Raw genomic sequence first — 17,589 nt, 5'->3', positions numbered from 1 at the left:
ATTGCCCCGCCCATCACTGACCCTTTGGTCCCTGTGGTGAAATGAACGGTCCCTCGGGACAAAAGGTCCAGAAGACACAGCCAGTACCAATTATTACCTGCAAACAGCACTGATGCTTATCTGCTCACATGCACTACCCATATCTACATCCAAATACTGTCAGTCTGACCAACAACAGATTCAAATCAGATCAGGGTAATGACAGTTTTTTCATGCAAACTTTTCAAGTACATTAAAACACACATTTAAATTGATGAATGATCAAGCCAGATAGATGAAAAATGTCTCATAAGAACATGTAGGGGTCACTTGAATATAACCCTTGTTTCTGGCTCCTACAGTCTGGGCCTTACTGACTATTATCTTTGACTAATAGTATTTAACAAGCACAGTGGGTCCTTGTCAGAAGGTGAAACTCAATAGTTCCAATTTCCTGTGTTTTTTCACCAGTTCTGACCACAGTGACCCATCACACATCCTCCCTTTAACCCACATGACCCTTCAGTCAGGGGAAACACAGGGGCATCTCATGTCAAGGGGAACAAACAGAGTGGTCTCCTGTCCAGGGCACTGATGACATCCCTCTCAATTAGAGGAGGTAATCCCTTTTCGGAGTTTTAGATGCAGAGCCACAACTCACTCAGGAAGTGACTGACAGTGTGACGTGCTGCTGTTGACTCAGTTCATCTGGCAGTTTGTGTGTTGTGACGCATGACTGCTTGGTGCAGAGGACTGGTTGAAGTGTGATGACTCCAAGATGCGTCACTAAGGAGATGTGAAATCCTGTCAGTGTGAAGCAAGAGCAGTTTCCTTCTCAGGTGTCTGTGAATGAACATTTCCAAATGTAACATACACTGATAGGTGGCTGTATTGTTATCTGTCAATTGGTTTTGCCCAGCACAAATTCAAGTGGTGCAAACCATTTGCAAATTATGTTAATCGTTTTGACAGCATTCATTAAACTTACTTGATTTCATATCATTACAATGCAAATATTTATTGTATTTCTTAAAGCTTTAAACCGATATTTAAATCTCTTGCTGGAATTCATGTCAAATTACAGGAATATTTCACCCACAAAATGATCATTTGTATATCAGTTCCTCACCCCATCTCACGTTCAATTGGTGAAGAGAACTTTTTTGAACAAACAATCCAAAAACAGAAAAAAAAATCTTGATAAATTGGAATAAAAGGGGGGCACGTTTAACAACTGCAAAACTATTTCAAAACATCTATTTTACAAACTCTCACACAAGTCTTGCAGTATAATTCCAGTCTCATTTATCCAGTCGTATGCTCAGTACTTCCCAAACACATGGATTTTTCACCTAAACCTTACTTTTTAAAACACTTCTGCATACCAGTACCATGCCTGGGCAGGTGCAGGTGTTTGAGCTCTGCTCAAAGGAATGCACAGAGGTCAAATGCACATGCTTGCCCAGGCGCACTACATTTAGTGAAAATGCATGTCTTTGGGAAGTACTGAGCATATGACTGGATCAATGAGACATGGATTATACTCCACAAATTGTGTGAGAGTTTGTGAACAGATGTTTTTAAATAGTTTTGCTGTTGTTAAACGCAGCCCCCATTACTCCAATTCATCAAGAATTCTTGGAGTCGTTGTTCATCCTGGAGGCATGTGAAAAAACTAACACAGGATTAGTAATTAATATACAAATGATCATTCACTTCCTCAGAACTGCATCTCTGCTTTTTGCAGATGATGCAGTTCTGTTGGCTTCATCACACCATGACCTCCATCAGGCACTGGGGTGGGGAAGCGGTCGGGATGAGAGTCAGCACCTCCAAGTCTGCAGCCATGGTTGTCTGCCCCCTCTGGGTTGGGAGTGAATCACTACCCCGAGCAAAGCTTTTAAGGATCTCAGGGTCTTGTTCACAAGTGGGGGTAGAATGGTGCGTGAGATGAATAGGCAGTTTGGCGTGGCGTCTGCAGTAATGCGAGTGCTGCGCCAGACTGTTGTAGAGAGAGCTGAGCCAGAAGGCAAAGCTTTCAACTTACTGGTCCATCTATGTCCCAGCCCTCAAATGTGGTCATGAGCAAAGAATGAGATCACAGATATAAGCGGCAAAGATGAGTTTCCTCCGAAGGGTGGCTTACCCTATCTCTAAGGGAGCCTTAGAGAAAAGGTAAGGAGCCAGACATCTGGAAGGAGCTCAGAATAGAGCCGCTGTTCCTTTGCGTCAAAAGGGGTTAGGTCAGGCGGTTCGGGCATCTGATCAGGATGCCTCCTGGGCGCCCCCTGTTAGAGGTATTCTGGGCACGTCCAGCGGGTAGGAGGCCCTGGGGCAGACCCTGAATACGCTGGAGTGATTACATATCTTGTCTGGCCTGGGAACGCCTCAGGTCCTCCAAGAGGAGCTGGAAAGCGTCGCTGGGGAGAGGGATGTCTGGAATACTTCACTCAGCCTGCTGCCCCTGCAGCCCAGCTTCAGATAAGCAATTGAAAATGGATAGTGATAGATGATCATTCTGTGGATAATTTCATTCTCTAACCCTCTTTTGATTTGCTCGACACAGACCTCTATAGATAGCGCTATAGGCAGCAAAACATTTGTCTTTTTTCTTGACCCTCAATAACTACATTTCAAAACGTTTTGGGACTCAAAAGAAACAGATTAAAAGACAGATGGTCAAAATCCAAGCAGCAGATGCTGAGATATCCAGACTCAAACTCCAAAATCACTGGATGCTTAATTTCCCTGATTGCAACTAAATACCATATTTTCTTTAAACCCTCCATGTGTCCTAACTGCTCAGTTTTTGTCAGTCTCTTCATTTTGTAAACGCAGACTGCTAAAAAATTTAAGTCTCAAGCTAGGATCACATTGGATCTTCCTATTTCTCTATCTATAGCTACGAATTTGTTAGACTACTGCTCCAAAATGAAATCCAGGTATCACTGTCCACACAGACATTTCAACACAAACCCTTAAAAGAATCCCTGGTTACTTATTTATTGGTGCAAAAAGCACATTAATATTTGATTTGGGGTGAAGGGTTAAACGCTGATTGAAAACCCTTCAAGAGCACCACTCAGGAGGACTGACTGATCTATAGGATACATGAACGATCGGCAATTATTTTGCACCACTGCACCATTAGTCTTCATTGGGAGGCGAGCTGTAATGAGCATCAGGTTGTTGTGACGTAACTGCACCTCTGGCTTTAACGTCACATTTAAAGACACAATAAATACAGACAATGATAAAATCTCAAGCACTTTATTAGGTTTGAACAGTATCTTGCTTAGAAAGGCCATTTGGCATTATATAATTATATATAATTTTATCATATATATAATTATATATACATATATTCAAATGTTGAATAACAAAACACTAGAAACAAACACTGGCAAATTAAAAAATAGGATTTGCTTAAGACAATTATACCAAATTAAAAATGGCCAAAACAAAACATCTCTAATACATTTCAAAATGGTCCCGATACAGTTCAATATACATCTTTTTTGAAAAAAAAAAAAAAAAAAAGAAGAAGGGGGGAGAAGAAAATATAATAAGCAAGGCAGCAGACAGGAATGAAATATAAATAACCTTACATTATGTACAAAAGGGAGTGGGCAGTCACCACTGGGGGAAAATGTCCAATGGTCCAAGGACAAAGTGAAAGAGGAAAAAGGAAGTGGACAGCTGTGAGTGGAATTGGACAGGGGACATAAAAGGTGGAAAGAAAAAGAGTGAAGTCAGACTGTCGTCTCCCTCAAGTCCGACGCTCTTGAAATGGAGCTGTATTTTAATTCTCTGGGGCGTTCAAAACACTCCACTGGTAAAATACTCCAGGAACACAGGGGTGTGAAACAGGGACAACTGTTTGGTTTCCCTCAGTGATAATGCATAAAAGATCAAATTTTTCATGGAGACAAATTTATAATTTTTTGTTGAACATTCGGGTACCCACAATTGATTACTTGTCATGGATCCCACATTGAACTGATATGGAATGAAATGAAATCACTAAATGAAGATGGAATATATTTAAAAAGTGACCTCAATGTTAGTTTGATCAGCACAATCAAGAAATCTACGTATGTTCGCAGGAGGGAATGTGAAAGGAAGGATGACCGACCCAGTCTTGGTTTTGGCCCTATTGATTTGTCATAAAAAGAGGCTTGTCATCCGTCTGCAGGTGATAGTTGAGGAAATACATGCAAGTTGGGAAAATGCAAAGGACAGCATTTAGGATGACAACAGTTGCACCACATATTGTTTGTAATCTTTTTTTTTAAACCTACCAGTGAGGCACTTTTTAAAAGTTCACTATTAGCAAAATAGTGGGTCTCATGGGTTGGCACAGTGTCATGTTTTGCTGTTAAACTGCAATGAGACAAAGTCACATGATCCAAACACACACCCATGTCATCTAAGCACAGACACAGTAGCCAAACAAAAAGCATCCCCTCCTCTGTGAATTAAAGACCCCAATAAGTGACAAAGTAAATAAATGAAGCACATAATGGCACCTAACTAAAAGTGCGGGCACTTGTGACGCTTTGGAACGAATGAAGACCTGAAATGACGATGACAATGCACATTTTCAGTGACTGGTCAGCTAAAATATCTGCTACTTTAAGTCCCTAGAGAAGGCTTAACCCAGAGCTTTGAGACCTGAACGGGTTTCAGTCCAAATATAATTCCCATAGTTCAACATCAAGGCCAAATAATTAACCCGACCTTATCTCTTATTTGGTTCTGTATTTTTTAAGGGCTTCGCTTTTGGTGCAAATAGTGCATGAGTGTTCAAACAATCAACATTGACGCAATCACCCTTCCTAAAAATTCAGCATGTACTTTTAACTCCGCTATCAATAAATTAGGATTGATTGTGCTCCTTCTGTTAAGACAAGTAATAAAATATGGGATTGTTAGTTTGATTTAGACTATTAGTGTGTGATGCGAGTTATGTACAATAATGGGGCTGCTCTCAGTTAAAATCTACGTTAAACAAAATTAAAATAGATTGAAAATTCTTTAAAAAGAAATATAATTTTTAATATCATGGCATTAAAATCTGTTAAAATCTGGGCAAGGCTTGATATCTAAATACTCCTGTGGTGGGAGACGAAACCATTTGAATGTGAGTCACCTCTGAAAGCTGAATTTGTTCAATTTGTGAATTCAAACAATCCTGGCGTCAGTCATTTCCTGAGCTGACCGAGTTGACACTACGACTGACCTGAAGCCCTGCGGCAAACTGACATCATTTATAACAACTGAGGACATAGCCTCAGTTGTAACCCCGTCTGAAAATAATAATAAAAAAACCCCCACTGTAATTCAAGTCTTTGTGTCCTCACAGGACAGCCATTAAAAAACAATCTGAGCAAACATGGCATGGCACACCTCCGCTATTTAAGTAACAACGTATCCATTTTTGAGGAATATGTTAGCAACAGCATTCGAATTAAAAGAGACATTCTTCGGCATCAGGGGAATCATTCGGTAAAGGTGTGACGGTACAGCGTATGATGTGAGGCTAGTGTATAGAAGGAATAAGAAATGAGGGTTAATTCGGGCAGACTCAAAGGAAACCCAGAGGGGAAAAATGCTGAATACAATCAACAAGAAATACTGACGTGCGTCTGTAAACAAGAAAAAGAAATATGCTGGGTATATAACATTTGTTGATTTCTACAATGCAATAATGGAGTTACTCGTGATTGTGTGTGTGATTTGGCTTGCCAACATGATCAACATTGCTGCAGATACTGTAACAGACCTTAAAATAAAATAAAAAAATAACTTTAGAATTTCAACATATAAGCTCGACCGACTCTCCTTTAATTTGTTTATGCTGTAAAAAAAAAAAAGTGTGTTTGTTTCTACGTTACCGATTTCCTGTTATAGTCAAGCAGTGTGTTGGTTACAGTAAAATAGCTTTCTTGTACTGAGTGTCTAAACATGGTCTCTGACTCCAGAGCTGCATAACCAAGTGTGTGAAGGACTTTGGCACTCGGCAGATAGAAGACAGTGGTGTGAAAACACACTTGTGTCTTCTCTGCCAGCTTAAGCTCCAGTTCAAACAAACACACACACGTACTCAAAAAAATGAATGAATGGCTCCTGGTATTTAATGTGTGTGTGTGTGTGTGTGTGTGTGTGTGTGTTTGTCAACCTGAGTTGATGAGCTACATCACAGAGATTCTGATCTCCAATCATGAGTGACCTTTGAACCCCTGAAACTTAAACAGGAGAAATTGTTAAGTGGCTCGATAGATTGAACTGAATCTGTGTGAAGATAAATGGCTCTGCTGTCTAGTCCGTGTATGTGTGTATGTGTGTGTGTGTGTGTGTGTGTGTGTGTGTGTGTGTACTGTGTGAACGTCTAGTGAAAAATGTTCAGCGTTCTGCTACAACACATGTTGCTACAGCACGGCTCTGGCCAAGCCAAAAATGTTTTAAGTCTCTGTCCCCTAAAAAGTAAAAAAAAAAAAAAAAAAAAAAAAAATTAAAATCCAAACATCATTACTTTGACTCTGGATTTTTTTTTTTTACATTAGCCTCCAAAGCATTAGATTTATATTCATATATATTTATATATTTATATATATACCAATAAAATACATTACAGGTGCCACCCGAAAATGCAGCCAAACTCAAAACTGTGTCTGAAACCAAAGTAATAAGATGCAACACAGTAAGTATATATACATATGGGGGAGAGATGGGAAGCAAATAGGGGTGAAGGGCTGTATTAACAAGACCAATATTACAAAATATTCAAGAAGGCATCTCAGTTATTTTCTCTGTCCAACTGCGCTGCCCTGTCCTCCGGGCCGAGGCCTCTGTTCCCTTTTCCTGCGGGCAGTTTATCCCATCCGCAGATCAAGTTGTGATCAGTCTTTGCTTTTTAAAAAAATCCATCAGATGGGAATATGCAGCTTTTCTGCATGGTAATGTATGTGTGTGTGTGTTCTGGTGCGTGCATATGCTCGTATGAAGTGTATGCGGACATCCATCCATTCATCCATCCATGGCAAGTCCCTACTTGAAGTTGGCGTAGTCAGAAAAGGCATCGATATACTCCTGGACCACTTTGTAGCAGAACTCGTACTGCTCCTGAGGGGAGGGAGGGCACAGCAGAAGTTAGTGGGAACTACCAATACTAGAGTTTTCTGTCACATTTCAGTCAGTGAAGTTAGGGGTGGGTGATCTGCAAACATTTAACATGTAACAGGTAATCAGAAGCTTCAAGTTCACAAAGAAAATGTCAACACTTCCACTCTTAGACGAGCCAGGTGCTTCAAAATAAAAGCACCTCCTTTAATTTACTTCATTATAACAATACTTTACTCAACTTTATTGCAGCGGTATTTTATTTAATGCCATAATAACAGCACTTTATTCAACTAATTGAAACAGTACTTTAATTTCATCATAGCAGTGGTTTATGTAACCTTAGTAACAGTATGATATTTAATTTTATTGTAACAGTGCTATATTTAACATTATTGTGACAGTAGTATATTATTCTATTATAATAGTAATTTATTGAACTTTATTGTAACAGTACTTAATGTTATTTCAATAGTACTTTAATTGACTTCATTATAACAGTATTATATTTAACATTATTGTAACTGTAGTTTATTTTATTGTAGTAATAAATTTAAATTTATTATAAAAGTACTTTATGAACTTAACTTTGTTATAACAATACCAAATTTAATGTTATTGTAAAAAGAGTTTATTATTTCATTATAATAGTAATTTATTTTACTTTATCATAACAGTACCTTCTTTAAAATTATTGTAATATTGCTTTATTCAGCTTTATTATAACAGTACTTTGTTTAATTTCATTGTGAAAGAACCTTAACGTTATTGTAACATTACTATATTTAACTGTATCATAACAGTACTTTATTTAATTTTATTGTAAAAGTACTATATTTTAATTTTTATATAACAGTACTTTATCTAACTTGATTGTAACAGTAGTTTATTTAGTAGTATACTATATTAATAGTCTACAGTAGTTAAGAGGATATTTCAGAATATAAAGATATGTTTCATCTATCACTGTATAGCCTAAAAACATTGCGATATTATTTAAAGGGCCTTATCACTGAGCCTTGAAGTCACCTATCCCTTGTATAAAGGCTTACACAGTGGTATTTTAAAAATTGATGCATTATCAAAGTTCCTAAAACCTTGTTTTGCATTTACGTGTCAAACAAAGGAGAGAACTGGGGGAAAAAACTCCACCTATCCACCGACCAGCACCTCTAAAGCTCACTAATTAACTCATTATATCTCCTTTGGGTGAGTTACATGTCATTCTTAACTGAGACCAGTAACCTCTCACTTGCTGCCTAGCAACTGGTCTTGGCAGAGAAATAGTCGACCACATAACACACCATGACACTGCTAATATATAGATATTTTTTTACACATTTTTGTGTGGAAAAACCCCAGAGACATAACATGTTAATTGGGCCCTTATGCTATGCTAAGCTAACTGGCTGCAGTTACATAGTTAACGTTTACAGGCATGAGAGCGGTGTAAATCTTACTCAACTATTGGCAAGAAAATTAGTGTGTCTCTCATGTTGAACTATTCCTTTCACCCTGCTAACATACTCTCAGGCTTTGGGATCACACATGACTGTTAATGTAATGACATAAATCAAACCGCAACCAAAATCTTATCAGTGGCTTAGAGCCCATTCAAGTACCAATAATGTTACAAATACCCAAGTTGCGCTGAAAAATTCTTCTTCTCAGAAATTAACCAGTTGTTTATTGGGCCCTGTGTCAAAGGCATAATGAAAAGTATATATTCTAAGGTTCAAAGGGCCCCTCACCAGTGTCTGCACCATGTGTGGTCTCTGCAGTCTGAGGCTCTTGACTGTCTGGAAGACATCCAGGATGCCCTCTGCCTTCACCCTCTCCAGGACTGTACTCAACGCACAGAAAGTCCCCGTCCGGCCAGCACCAGCACTGTGCACACAGGCAACAATATAAACGTCAGTATGCACGCTGCAGTGAGCATATGCAGAAATAACATACACCAGGAGGCTTTGTTGTGGGAGCACATAGCAACAGTAGGAGCAGTTAAAATGTCACGAGGAAGAAGAGAACAATTCTCCTGAGCTGTTTTTTCCTGTGATTTAATAACTGCAACAATTTCCCAGACACACAGTAGCACCTTTTATAGCCAGAAGCATTTCCATGTGCAACAGCAAGACAAAAAAAAATCTATATAATTACCCTGATGTCAAGTGTTTGTTTCCCATTTTTTTGTCAGACCGGTACATACAGGTTTAAAACTGCAACACACTGAGTGAAAAAGGCTGTGTGTGTGTGTGTTGTACCTGCAGTGCACAGTAATGGGGTGGTTGCCAGACTGCTGCTGTTGTTTCTGCACCGCAGCAATTATGTTGATCATGCCTTTCCCGTCAGTGGGGATGCCCACCTCTGGCCAGCCATGAAAATGGAACTGACGTACTGCTCGGGCCTTGTTCTCCTGGAGAGATGGAGGAGGACAAAATGAAGATATCAGGTTATGTTTTAAAGGCAGTATTTCAAAGATTGTTTTTGTTATATAATCAGTATCATTTTTACAGGCAAATTGTTTTGTTTACATTGCATTGCACCGGGAGAGACGTGAAGCGAGAGATTTAAATGGACCGGGCAAAGGAAAAGTGTGTCAGACGGTACTGAGACAAGCTGGACCCTGTTCCAAAGGCTCGGTACCTTGACAAAATCCAGAAAATAGGTGGAGTGGATCCGTATGAGCACGGAGACTGGACTCGGGATTTAAAAGCCCTGCCACCGTTGAATGAAGCTGAGCTTGTCCTCTATCTCGTCAACAGTATAAGTTATTATACCGGTGACAAATTTATGAATGCTTAATCTTTAAGGGCTCGTGGGCAAGCAAACTTTGGGTGGGTGCAGACCTCCGAATTTTACGCCTTAAAGAGAAGATCATCATCATTTCAGAGGTATGTAAACTTTACAAGCCTCACTGTGTCCCACCTCCGTGTGGTGCTGCCTGTTTGCTTGCTCAGGTTTTGACTAACGTATCTTGGTGTCTGCTGGACCAATTTATTTAAAAAAAATAAATATTTTGAAGCCTGAAATCCACTCTGCATTTATGTGGTAAATATGTATGGGCTTCTCGGTTATTTACTTCAGAATTAGGATATTTTCACACCATAAATCTCTAACTCTCCATCGTCATACATGGGTGGGCACAACATGGAGTTTATCTTTATTTTTAACTTTCACTTCTTAACCACAATTTAGGACAAGTTTACTCCTGTGGAGACAACCGAGAAACAATGTTTTTAGTGACATCCAGATGTGTACTTTTTTTTTCTTTTTTTAAAAACGGGATTAAAAGTCCTGAGTGCACAGCTGTGTTAGATTTGTCCCTAGTTCTATTTCTATTTTTTGCTATCAAAATATATCACATTATATGGCCCATCGATCTTCTTGCCATAGCGATTGTGAGAACGATTGTGACAGTTAATGACACAGCAAGTCTGCACCATTTACAAACGACAGTTACTTTTAAAATGCTAAAACAACAACAACAGAACACAAGCGTAGCGTCGCGAAACGTAAACAACTTTCCAATTGCCCGCAAAGCCCACAATGCATCGCGGTTTTTCCACCTCCGCTACGTCACCCTTTTGAGCCCTATATTAGACAAAATGTAAAGACTATTGCTCCCTGGCCTCTCTTCACTAGAGTTATCTCCCTAGTTGTTGCCAATCTCTTTCTGTATTTAGCATTTGGCACCATGGCTACCTAAAGAGGCTGAGCTGTCTTCCTTCTCCGTCCCTGCCATCATCATCCACCTGAATATTACTATTTGTCCTGTTTAAAGTAGGTTATCTGACATATTAAATGATAAGGTGCACCCTGTCCCTCTCTCTTGTTGTGGCTGTATGTGTCCCACAGGTTACGCCACATTTTCTTCACTGCTTCTTGGTCAAACACGTCTCTCTATGCTCTTGACAAACCCCACAGAAAAATCAAACCCAATCCAAAATGTTTTGGTTTGGAAAAGTTTTGGAGCCAGTGTGTAAACCAGGGTTCCTACAGCTAAAGCAAGTTAGATTAGACTTTTTACGGTGATGCTCAAAATGAAATGTAACACCACTTTTGCAATATTGAGGGAAAGAAAAACATGAACTGACACCAGCTACTTAGGGTTAAGGACAATTTTGCCCAAATGTTTTAACATAAAGCATAAAGCTTGTGGTGGAGACAAGGGTAGAACAGAAGTGGGAAATGCTGAGTGTGAAAAACGTCTTGCAAACAATACAGAGAGCCTTGTATGCACTGCTCTGTAACAGTTACAGCCAAGCAGCAAAAATAGATAGCTGATTTCTGTACAATTTGCAATTTGCCATGTCGCCCAGGGTACAGTGAAACCTCGCTAGCAGACAGTGGATCCTCTGCTCTGACAATCCTGCAAACTGAGTATGAGTGTTGCTGGTTCTGTTATTCTGACATGACATTAATGCAAGAGGCATTCAGTAGGTTATTTTTAAATAGATGATACCATTATATTGAGATTTTGCAATGTCAGAAATAAACGATTCATAAAAACGTACTTCCCATGTCTGAGTGTTTTTAAGACTTTTGACATTTTAAGACCAATAAAGGCCTTACTTTCAGATATGTCTTACTTTTAAAGATTCACAGGAACCCTGGTGAACGTGATTGACACATTTGTATTCATTTTTAAATGTGGGGCAATTTTGGATGAAAAATACGGACTTAGTGTGCAGTGGTCTTTAGACCCTGCACTGTGTGTTTGTATTTGTATTTGTAGCATCTGCTTGCTTCAGTGAAATCCCTTCTTACCCTGTTGTTGGTGACCAGGAGGTCACGAACCGTGTAGCTCTCACTCTCCTCCTCCCTTTTAATCTCGATGGAGATGTCCCCATAGACCACTACTCCATCGCTGGGCCAATACTGAGCACACTTTTCCTGCAGGGGCCATAATAAAGAAGGTCAAATTACCACGCTTAACAAAATACTTTTACTATGATAACCTCAGAGAAATCTAAAATACTAACAGCATCTAGAGCTCTGGATAGTGATTTTTCAATTGTCCAGATGTCTTAACAGTAAAAACTTTCAAAGGGAGAAACAAATTACAACTTCATTAATCATTAATAACATGAACAAATAAGAAAATTGACTATAAATCCAACATGTTTACAGAAAATAACTGGGTTCTACACCTTGAGTACTACCCATTGAAGTTGTTTTCCTTGTACAACTCCTCACAAAAATCACTTGCGCTCTGATGTAGCAATAAAACATAGGCAAGTGGACCAGTAACAATTTACATCACATTTTATTAAAGATTTGACAGAAAGAAATGCTGGAAAACCACTACAGATCAAGTTATTTTGCTGAGATTATTACCAGACCAGTGGCGTCAACTTAGCATTGAGTAAATAATCTAATATCAATATTCTATTTTAGCCAGTTATTGACTTGATATCTAACACTAGTGTTTGTATCTGCACACACACACACACACACCTGCCCTCTCTCCTCCAGCTCAGTGAGCATGACTATGGAGCAGCTTCTCCACTCCCAGATCATCCTCCAGAAGTCCTCTATGGTGTGCTGCAGGGGGCCCTGGCTCGCCATGTAAGAGTCCTTCTGACGGTAGCCCTGTGACCAAAGAGGGGAAATGACAGGAAGTGATGTCCGCGGGGAGAGGAGGCATGAATGGAGGATACAGAAATAAAACAGTGGGAGGGAGAAAGCCAGACTTAAAACGCCTGATCGATTGCTTGCATTAATGAAATGAAATGATCCACTCTTATCCAGGTGCTTTTACACTCACATCAATGAAAGAGGCATTGACGTAGTCGGTGTTCTCCTCTCCTCGTTTGACTGGAATGATCACTCTGTTGAACTCATCTGTTAGAGGGAGGGAGAAACTTTAACCTTGGCTGATGAAAAGCTTTGAGTTGACACAGAGACTATACATCTGCAACTTCATCATCAGCATCATGGTGTTCATCACAGTGATCCTGTAAAACCCACAGCTCACATTTATGACTACAACACTCACATGGAATGATCTGCAGGACTCTGTTCTTCTTCATGTTGGCCGGCAGGTTGCCTGTTCTCATCTTGTCATTCTGAATCTTGATGGATGTCAGTTTCTAGAGAGGAGAAATCACAATTTAAGACTTACACATTTACAGTTAAATATATGTCAGGTGAACTTCAGATACTGATTGTTCTCATCTTCTGCCAGCCTTACACCTTTATAAGTGATTTTACTGTAGCAGACACATTTCCAATGTTGGAACAAAATCATCAGTTGTGGCGTGATACCGTGATCTCAATCATTTGGTGTAAGATGGTCATAAACTCACTCCGAGCTATCTTCTATCTATCTATCTTAGTCAATCTTTATCTTGTCTTGAAGTTCCAATAAAATCAAATATGTTTGGCGAGTTTATACTGGAATTTCCAACTTTGAGACAATACCTAATGATACTGGGTACCATTTATATGGGAAAATTGACATTGAGGGCATAAAACTACTTTTCTTTTTAAAATTAATAGATAAATATAAACAGGGCTATAACATGATAACAAATGTCTTATTGATAACCTTAACAATAAGACAGAGAGAGAAAACACAGCTGATCCCACTGTATTGATACTATGGAAAATCAAATATTGAAACTGTCTCAAATATTCAGAATCACTATATATCAATAAATTGATATTGTTAGCAACACTATTCCTGGCTCATGAATATAATGAAGTTTAATGCTGTCAACAACCAAATAGGTGTGGTCTCTCCAGAACCAAACAAGAAGCACGAAACCAGGTAAACAGTAAACATGGAGGAGACTCCGGGGAGGTGCAAGAAGCTCAAAAAGTCATGGTTCTCTTGTAGTGTGGAAAAGGAGGAGACACTAGTGGAGTTGTAGCGTGAACAAGAGTTGATGCTTAATTCCTTGTGTATCTGCTCCACCAATCAGCACTTATTTTAGTTCATTCAGTCATTTTCCATAACTGCTTAGCCTGTTGGGCAACACGAGACTGGAGCCTATCCCAGCTGACATTGGGTGAGAGGCAGGGTACACCCTGGACAGGTCGCCAGACTATCGCAGGTCTAACACAATTTCGAGTCTATTTAACCTGCATGTCTTTGGCACTGTTGCCAACTCCTCAGTAAGAAAAGTAGCTATTGGCTGTCCTAAAGGTCGCTAGAAGTCGCTAAATGGCGTCATTGCCTAATTTGCATAATTGTCCATATGCATGTAATTGTAATGGCTGGTGTAGGAGAGAGGAATAACGTCGTGGGAGAGACAAAAACTGAGTAAAAAAACACCCTGAATATGTTTAGAACTACAAATGAACCTTCTTTCAGTGATTTATATTAGACAAAGAAAATTTTACATTTACATCCCGCCCTGACTGTAAACCAGGTCGGGATCAGCCAGCGGCGGTTCCGCGCATGCGCGATTCACTTGCAGTCTGGACGTGGAGGGGTTAACATCTCCTGCTCTGACTGCTGCTGGGAGGGAGGACTGGGCCGTCTGTGAGTGCTTTGGGGCGAGGGAAGGGCCCACGGCAGCATCCGCTGCTCGTTGAGAAGAATAAGAATGATACGTGCTCTCACAACAGAGTCTCCAGAAGTCTTCAGTAACATCAGAAAAAGTCACTAGATTTGTCGCTAGTTGCTTTTTTGAAAAAGAGTCGCTAGAGGGGTCTGAAAAGTCGCTAAATATAGCGACAAAGTTGCTAAGTTGGCAACACTGGTCTTTGGACTGTGGGAGGGAGCCAGAGTACCCAGAGAAAACCAGGAAGGTGACAATAACTAACCACTGCATCACTGTGCCGCCACTTATTTAAGTGAGAGATCATTATTTCTGAAACACTTCACCATTCATTCCCATGGTCACCTTCAAATAAATTGCAAATTCAACTGAGGCTGGTGTGGAGTTTAAGTGACACAATTTGTACCAAAATACAGTTTATCTAGTGATGCCGAGTTGACAATAATACTGTTAACATATGACGCCTTTTAGCTTATGTTTCTAGAGTCAAGTGTTTTCACAAACAAGTAAGGAACTGTTAATATGTCAGGAACAGGATGGGAAATAATCTCAAAAGGAATCGGGGTGTAGTCTTGAAGATATTGCCACTGTAAGATCCCCCACTCTTTGGAAAATCTTAGTCTGTCTGAACAAAAACTCATATTGTCTTCAGATGTGAGTGGGTGTCTGACTTAAGTCTTTTAAATGTCTTTTTGAAGTTTTCTAGTGTATGGTAGGCATCACTGGAATTAACCTGTTTAGATGCAGAGGTGTGATAACCGAAAGAAGAGAATAACTGTCTCTTTGGGAGAATACAGCACACAAACAGACCTTGAATTCAGCCTCCAGACCACTGCAGCCAGCTCCAGGTGAGGGGGCGTAGAGTTTGGCCAGGTGGGACTCCAGAGAGGTCACCTCCAGCTCTGTGTCTCCGTACAAGTAGTGCTCTAACAACGCCTGGAAGATGAACACGTACTGCATCTGTGGGACAGAGAGAGAACGGGGAAGAGCAAGAGACAGTCAAAAAAATAACTGCACTGAAAACACTGCATCATGGGAGAGACTGAAATCAAGTGCATCAACACTGGACTTACATCAGTCTGGACCATCTGACAGCGCTGGGCTCTGATCCTGGTGACGAAGCCAAACACGTCCACCTTCCTCTCAGCGATCATCATGTCCAACATGGCATCGATCACAATGAAGGTACCTGTCCTCCCCACGCCCGCACTGACACACAGAAATGTAACATGTTGTGAGACTGTGTGGCTTGCAGACAAACAACATGTAAAAGAGCAAGCTTCAATCCACCTACCTACAGTGGACCACAATGGCCCCGGCATAATGGGGGTTACAATTCTTGACTTTCTTGAGGAACTTGAGCATGCCAATAGGGGTGAAGGGCACCCCGAAGTCTGGCCAGCTGGTGAAGTGGAACTGGGTGACGAGCCTCTGAGGCTTCTTCCCAGACACATCTCCCACCTGAGACACAAACAAACCAGGTCAGGACACAATGAGTGTTTTATTTGTGTCACTCTATTTTTAGTCTTCAGTGTGTGCCCTGATACTTTTTTAAATCTTTGTAGATACATGCTACACCAGTGTTACTTGTGTATGTGTGTAGGGTAAACACAGAATAAAACAATTAAATGCTGGTGCCCACACTATAAGATATTACCTGTTGGATGCAGAACTTGCGGATGGTGTAGTCCACCAGAACCATGGTGTCTTCTACAGACACTCGGATGTTCCCGTATGTCCAACAGCCCTGGTCCGGCCAGTACTGGGCACACTTACACTGAAACACAGACAGTGATTTAACACCAAGAAAAGCTGTGTGGAAAAAAAGCCTCAATTTATGTTATGTGAGTTATTCAAATTTACAGTGGTTAAATTATGCTGCATCTAAAAGAGAATGAGCATAGTGGAAATCCAAAGAAAGATTAAAGGGGCAGTCCACCTCTTACCTGTCATGCTATTTATTAGTCTAAATGGTTTTGGTGAGTTGCCGACTGTTTGACATATCGGCAACACTCAGCAACTCACACCAACTCACACCAAAACAATCTAGATGGATAGAAAGCACTATAGGTATGAGGAAAAAATATGTGTTTTTGATTTTGAGATGAGCTGTGCCTTTAAGGTGACCTCAACATTTGAAGACTAGTCATGCTTGCTCTCACATAAGGATGCACACGGGGGTTTAAAAACTAACTTTGCAGATAAAAAATTAACTTTGCAAATAAAGACATGTTAAACATAAAACCAGTGCACTATGAGGTTAAAAGTGATTTTGTTCCTTCGTGCTTTTACACAGAGTTATCCACTCTTTTACATCTCAGCTGTGGGTGTAAATTCTACACAAAATACATACACATGAGCTGTTGTAAGACCTTATAAAACACACGCATCATCATCCCTCCCTCTCCACTACCTCTTTTCTCTCCTTCAGATTGGTCACCATGACAATGGTGGCTGTGTTCTGCTCCCAGATCATCCGCCAGAAGTCATTTACAGTTTCCTCCTTGGGCCCTGAGAGACCAAGACGGATACAGAAACTCAGAGGACAAGTAATAGGCTGATAATCAGGTAGTGTGTTTGTTAAATAAACTACAGCTCTATTATTTTGGCTTCCAATGCAGGCACAAACCTTGAGCTGCAATAAACTTATTCTTCTCTTGATAACCCTGTGAAAGAAAGAGGTCAAGAAGAGACATTAGGATAGGACACAATATCTCAGGGGCAGTATTGTCTGTTTTGTGGCAAAATGCTGCGCTTATACAAACATTTATAAAGGAGGCGTTGATGAAGTCAGAGTCTGGGACTCCTTCTAGAGATGAGAGATGCACCCTGGAGTGATCATCTGATGACACAAAGAGACAAAGCAAATGGAAAGAAGGAATTTTAATAACACATAGTTCACTACAATTTTTCCATCTTAACCACTTAAATAAATCTCAGTAAATCACTCTGTAAACTGTCTTTGATTGTCGGCTGTCTG

The 17,589-nt window shown here is 40.1% G+C and overlaps 1 protein-coding gene across 1 annotated transcript in view; it reads right to left on the bottom strand.

Moving 5' to 3' along the window:
- Nucleotides 1-3,233: 3,233 nt before the first annotated feature.
- The window catches only part of ptpra (protein tyrosine phosphatase receptor type A), a 40,215-nt gene continuing 25,859 nt past the window's right edge, over nt 3,234-17,589 (bottom strand). The window contains exons 9-22 of the mRNA XM_050038480.1: nt 17,375-17,451; nt 17,239-17,275; nt 17,023-17,120; nt 16,267-16,386; nt 15,904-16,070; nt 15,683-15,818; nt 15,420-15,569; nt 13,100-13,193; nt 12,869-12,945; nt 12,559-12,693; nt 11,869-11,994; nt 9,363-9,514; nt 8,853-8,988; nt 3,234-7,104 (exon numbers count right to left, since the gene is read on the bottom strand). Of these exons, the coding sequence (XP_049894437.1) occupies nt 7,030-7,104; nt 8,853-8,988; nt 9,363-9,514; nt 11,869-11,994; nt 12,559-12,693; nt 12,869-12,945; nt 13,100-13,193; nt 15,420-15,569; nt 15,683-15,818; nt 15,904-16,070; nt 16,267-16,386; nt 17,023-17,120; nt 17,239-17,275; nt 17,375-17,451 (1,580 nt within the window). The 3' untranslated portion in view covers nt 3,234-7,029. The remainder of the gene's footprint in view (nt 7,105-8,852; nt 8,989-9,362; nt 9,515-11,868; nt 11,995-12,558; nt 12,694-12,868; nt 12,946-13,099; nt 13,194-15,419; nt 15,570-15,682; nt 15,819-15,903; nt 16,071-16,266; nt 16,387-17,022; nt 17,121-17,238; nt 17,276-17,374; nt 17,452-17,589) is intronic.

This window comes from Epinephelus moara, chromosome 24 (assembly GCF_006386435.1).
Source record: "Epinephelus moara isolate mb chromosome 24, YSFRI_EMoa_1.0, whole genome shotgun sequence".
NCBI classification, from domain to species: domain Eukaryota; kingdom Metazoa; phylum Chordata; class Actinopteri; order Perciformes; family Serranidae; genus Epinephelus; species Epinephelus moara.
Note: the sequence above shows the minus strand (reverse complement) of the source record. Positions and strands in the feature narration are given on the sequence as shown.